Source organism: Salvia miltiorrhiza, chromosome 2 (genome assembly GCF_028751815.1).
Source record: "Salvia miltiorrhiza cultivar Shanhuang (shh) chromosome 2, IMPLAD_Smil_shh, whole genome shotgun sequence".
In the NCBI taxonomy this organism is placed as follows: Eukaryota; Viridiplantae; Streptophyta; class Magnoliopsida; order Lamiales; family Lamiaceae; genus Salvia; species Salvia miltiorrhiza.
In genome coordinates, this window is record NC_080388.1 from 52,570,767 (window position 1) to 52,576,326 (window position 5,560).

The following is a 5,560-nucleotide window of genomic DNA, read 5'->3' on the forward strand; positions in this document are numbered from 1 at the left end:
GTGGCGGTTGGCTTGCTGTGGTTGCCGGTGGACAGAGGGAGGTGGTGGCGGTACTTTTCGTCGTCGCTGGTAGATCTAGTGCTTAGAGAGGAGGGAGACTGCCAGGGAGGCATTTATTTTTATTTTTTTAGGAAATTTAATTTTTGGGCAAAACGACGTCGTTTTGCCGACGTGGCTTGCCAGCGTGTAAAAAAGGCCACGAATAATGCCATATAATGTTAAATACTATCCACGTCATCGTCGGTCAAACTTAAGAGCTGCCGGAATTTTCACCGTGTGCAAATTGCAACTAAATTAAAAGGTGGTGTATTCTGGAGCTATTTTTGAAGGTGATGTGCAAAATGCAAATCCGGGAATAGTTCGTGTATTTTTCGGCTATTAACCCTAAATACATACAATATAATATACATTCTTTTTGCTAGTAATAGTACAAGTTTGTAATTACAAAAAAGTATATTAATTCAAAATACACTATTACACACTTTTCGAGTCTATTACACGATTTGCAAAATCGTGTAAATAGGAAGAAAAAAATTATAACAACGTATTTTACGTTATTACAAGGATATTTTGGTAAAAAAAATGTTACTTCCTTTGTCCCACTTGATTTGGTTTGCTTTCATTTTTGGGTTGTCCCATTTGACTTGGCATGTAATTTAGGTATTCAATTTTTACTATAATAAATATGGGCTCACACCTTTATACGCATTTACACTATAATCTTACTTTTTAAAATAATCATGTAAAAAAGAACCAGGCCAAGTGAGCGGGACAAAGAGAATATTATTTCCACAATTTTATCTGTAAGGTTAGAATTCTCTTCTACAATATGATCTTGCCTAAAACAGGATGTTACCTCAAAGAATACATCACATATTGAATTTTATTCTTGTCACAAATACGGACACTATGTTTTCAAGTGCTACTTTAACATAGAAGATGAAGAGGCAAATTTAGTGGAGAACAAGGAGAAAGATATATAGTAAGCAATCCATGCTTCCTTCACTATAAGAGGATTCCATGGAAAAAAAACGAACATGTGTTATCTTGATAATGGAGCAAGTAATTACTTATAATAATCACATGACAGGTCATGAAAGCAATTTTTTGGAATAGAAGTTAAGTATTATTCATAATATTATAATAAATGTTATTTTTATAAAAAAAATTATAATTAAAATACTTATCCATCCCACTTCACTTAGCTAATATCTTTTTTGACACAATTATTAGGAGTGTAAGATTATAATATAAAGTGTGTGAACTCATATTAATTAATATAGTATAAAATGATTACTTCAAAAAAAAAAAAATGGAACAACCCTGAAAATACATACAAGGCAAGTCAGCTGGAATAGAGTAGTAATAGATATATTTGGTTGTGGCTTCCCTGAAAGCTCCTGCCCTCGGGAGGTGTTTATTTTTATATTTACTCCGTTCACCAAAAGGATGACATGGTGGGCACAAATTTTAATAAAATTAGTGGTTTACTAGTGGAGAAAGGGTTCCACCATTATATAAAATGAGTGATTGGGATTGAATTAATAGTAATTTTTTTGTAAATAAGGTGTATTTATAATAATAAAAAATAAGAAAAATATGTAGGATCGTGTTCTATGAAGGAAAGTATATTTTTATGGATAGCAAAAATGATAAAAGTATCATATCCTTTTGGGTTAATACCTCTAAATAACCACTTTGCTTAACAAAAAATTAATAATATCCACAAAAATAAAAATATATTAATTCTAATCAATTTAAAAATAAACAGACAATTTTGCCCTTCTAACTATTTTTTCATTTTATCAAATTTCCGATTTTAAAACCGAAGTATCCTAATTCTAAATTTCTAATAAATTCCCCTTCCGCAAACAATAATTTAAAATCGTAAGTATCCTAATTCACACAATTTGCGGAACAGCTTTGGATGCTTATCTTTTTCTTCTCATTTTTCGTTTTCTGCATTTTCTTGAACAAATTTTTTCTTGTACTTAGAATATTTTTAGTTTGAAATTATGATTTGACTATTAAATGAACAACAAAGATAAATATAACTTGTATTTAGAATATTTTTAAGTTTGATTAAAATGTTAAGATCATATTTCGACTTATAATTTAAGAATAACCCTACTAATAATTTATTTGTAGAAAAAAAAAAGATTTTTATCAAGCAATAATATAAAAGAGAATACACATGTTCCATGGATATACAGCCAACTGATATAACATGAAATTTTCTAACTATGATATTGATAGCCCACCACAGATGACCACAATTATTTATGAGAGCATGCAGTTTGGGCATCTTTTTTTCTAAAAGAATTAAAGGTTATATATTTGTCAGAGTTTGCTTTCAACGGTTTAGGAAAGGGGGTGAGTAGTTTGTTTTATGCCACACAAAGTATTGCCAAAAGAGAGAGTAGGAAAGCCTCAGTGCTTGTTAACTACAGCTGTTGAATATGCATGTGAACTGAAGATCATAAATGCACCAAAAGCTAGAGTTTGAAATGAGATAAAAACTTAACATTATTAAATTATAGAATTTTTGCATAACAACCACCATAAAACTGTTCAAATTGTAGGCCTATTTCTTATGAGGATGAAGATGAAGTGGAAGGCCATAAACTGGCGTAGGCGAAGCATGGTAATTTATCTTCTCATTTGGGATCACCTTCTCAAGTTTGAACCTTGTCACCACATTATGCATCATAACCAACATTTCAAGCCTAGCATACTCTCTCCCGGCGCACATTCTTGGTCCTCCTCCAAAGGGAACGAACGTGTAAGGTGGCGGTCCACTCCCCTCAAACCGCGATGGATCAAACCTCTCCGGCTCCGGGAAGTAGTCGGGATTCTTGTGGGACGAGTGCACCGTCCAGAATGTCTGCAAGTTTATGATTCCCTTATTGAGTTGAGCGTAAAAGAAGAAGAAAAATGGGGAGTTAATGAGTGTAGATTGAGTGTGTGTATGTGCGCACCTTCCATCCTTTAGGAATGGTGAAGCCTGCATAGGAGAATTCAGTTGTGGCTTCCCTGAACGCTCCTGCCGCAGGAGGCGTAAGCCTCATCGATTCACGCACGACGTTCCATGAGTACTTCATCTTCTCGATATCATCCCATGTCAGCAGCTCATTGGGGCCTTTTGATTCTGCTATGGCCATTTGCTCTGTTTGAAACAGAGTAATTGAGATCAAAACATTATAGTTTCTGCATAACCCATGTCTCATTCCATGCATTGAAAGTTTATAATATGGAAAGGATAATCGTGAACTTTCACTAAATTCTGATTTTGCACATGAACTAAACATTCTCTCTTCAAATATATAAACTTGTATTTTGTTTGTTTTTCAGTTGCCCCAAATTAATGGAGAAGAGAATGTCTGAAATGCCTACAAGACTTAAAACGGCGAAACTGAATGACTGTACCACTTCAACTAGTCACAATAGTATTAATTTACCATTTGAGCTAGGCATAGTAATTAATTCATCAAAAATTGACAAATGCATGGAAAATCAATATAATTAATAGTTGGTGTATTTGGAGAAAAGACGTTAAATCAAAATGGAATGAAAAGTGGTATATTTAATTTAGATGCAATTACACCTAAAAGGAAAACGGATAACAAAATGTTTACCTGAATTGTTGAACGTTATGTTAAGAAAGTAAAAAATGCATTACCTTTGAAGACCTGATTGTAAATGTGGGGAAGTTGAGCAAGATAATTGATGACACTTGTTAGCGCAGAGCTGGTTGTATCGTAGCTAGCCACTAGCGAACCAATTATGTCATTACAAATCTGCTTCTCATTCAAAGGGCGGCCATCATCATCCCTGAGCAGCAGCATCTTCGACAGCAGGTCCCGCCGCTCGGGCTTCTCCATCAACTCCTTCCTCCGCTCCTGGATGATCCTCATCAGCTCCTCCCGCACCAGCTTGCCTCCCTTGATGGCGCGGTTGTAGGCCGTCCCGGGCAAATCCAGAGGCACGGAGATCATCCCCTCGCTCACCATGTTGAAGGGATCCGACAGCTTCTGTATGCGCACTGGGTCAACCTCGCTCAGAAACACTCTGCACGCCAGCTCGAAGGTGTACTTCCTCGACAAGCCCAGAACCTTCACAACTGAATTTGGTTTCCAGTGGCGCTCCAGATGCTCCCGCGCCAGCGCGTCCATCACCGCAACGTGTCTCTTCAAGGCCTCCGGCGTGAAGACGTCGCGGTGCAGGGTGCGTTTCAAGGCGGAATCCACCTTCAGATTACTATCCACGAATTCGGGAAACGACAACACTTTCTTCATTGATTGTGGCCACCAAGAAGTGACGAGTTTGTTCCCATTGGTGAAGAGAAACTTATTACCTTTAGCGCCGCAGAATGTGGCCACTCTCTCTCCCAACAACGAAGTTTGGAATACCTCGGGAGAGTGTTTCTCCATTCTATCTTTGATGAATTTCTCGGGGCCTAAGAGGGCGAACTTGATGTTCTCTCCGACAACCGGCCAGCCCCGGGAGCCGGGAGGGAGGTTTTTCCGATCATCGGAGCTCTTTCTCCGGATGATCGAGAAGAGATAGAGAGAGAAAGGCAGAAGGAGAAGAGGGAGAAGATACGAAGGAAATGTTAAGGCCTCCATGTTTGTTTTCAAGAAAGTAGCTGTTGAATAGTTGAGTGATCTTGGATCCAGATTTAAGGACTAAAAAAGCTTCATTAAATAATAGTGGATGCTAAACAAGTTAAATTTTGAATTTAATTAAGTCAAAAGGAATCCTTATAAGACCGACACCAATAGCCACGAGAGAGAGAGTTGGAAGAAATACGATAGTCAGAAACTGATGCGGTTAGATTAGCAAACAGCTATTGAACTAGGATGAACCACAAAATTCATCTTAACAAAACAAAATAGAAAATTGGTAGTTTTAATTAAGTAAAATTTCAACGTTCAACTCTACATTATAAAATTACAAATATGAGAGCCGAAATCATATAAATCGAGTTAAAAATGCTAAAGAGTATATAAATTAAAAGCTGACCTTGAGACTTGATTTGAAGCCGTGGAACTTGGCGGAGCGTCAGATGGGGACTTGAGGCTTGGGGAAAGAGGAGCTCGTGCCTCGAGCTTCTCAGTGGAATAAAATGGCTGGTGCATCTCACGAGGAATCAGGCAGCGGAGTGGTGGAGTCGGCGACAACAGAGAATTCTTTTAGTATTAGGGTAGAAAGGCGCGTGAGGATGAAAATGAGGAGGTGTTATTTTGTATGGAATTTAACAATATGGTTGTAAACGAGCCGAGTCGAACCGAATATTAGCTCGCCTCGTTTAAATGTTCGGATGTTTGAGCCTGGCTCAAGATCGACTCGAACTTTTATCTTATTGATCGAGCTTGGCTCGTCACCCAATTACCGAGCTCGAGTTCGGCTCGTATGATACTCGATAATATTGAATTCGAGCTGGACTTGTTAAATAATGTGTTAATTGATATGTTACTCGAGCTCGAGCTTGAGTTTGTCTCGTTTAAGGCTCGTGTACTAACACAATTGAAGGTTTGTGAATAGGCTCGCAAACATGTTC

At 37.4% G+C, this 5,560-nt stretch overlaps 1 protein-coding gene across 1 annotated transcript; it reads right to left on the bottom strand.

Annotated features, from left to right (window-relative positions):
• Window positions 1-2,501: 2,501 nt before the first annotated feature.
• On the bottom strand, window positions 2,502-4,941 carry LOC131010148 (beta-amyrin 6-beta-monooxygenase-like). Its single transcript, XM_057937563.1, has 3 exons — window positions 3,680-4,941; window positions 2,979-3,166; window positions 2,502-2,884 (listed from the first exon to the last, which is right to left on the bottom strand). The coding sequence occupies exons 1-3, from the start codon at window positions 4,623-4,625 to the stop codon at window positions 2,585-2,587; spliced, it is 1,434 nt and encodes a 477-aa protein (XP_057793546.1). The 5' UTR covers window positions 4,626-4,941; the 3' UTR covers window positions 2,502-2,584.
• Between the last annotated feature and the right edge of the window lie 619 nt (window positions 4,942-5,560).

Coding starts and splice junctions, on each gene's coding strand:
- LOC131010148 (XM_057937563.1), bottom strand. CDS start 4,625: ATGGAGGCCTTAACATTTCCTTCGTATCTTCTCCCTCTTCTCCTTCTG. Junction 3,167..3,679: donor TTACAATCAGGTCTTCAAAG/GTAATGCATTTT, acceptor TGTTTCAAACAG/AGCAAATGGCCATAGCAGAA. Junction 2,885..2,978: donor CCATTCCTAAAGGATGGAAG/GTGCGCACATAC, acceptor ATAAACTTGCAG/ACATTCTGGACGGTGCACTC.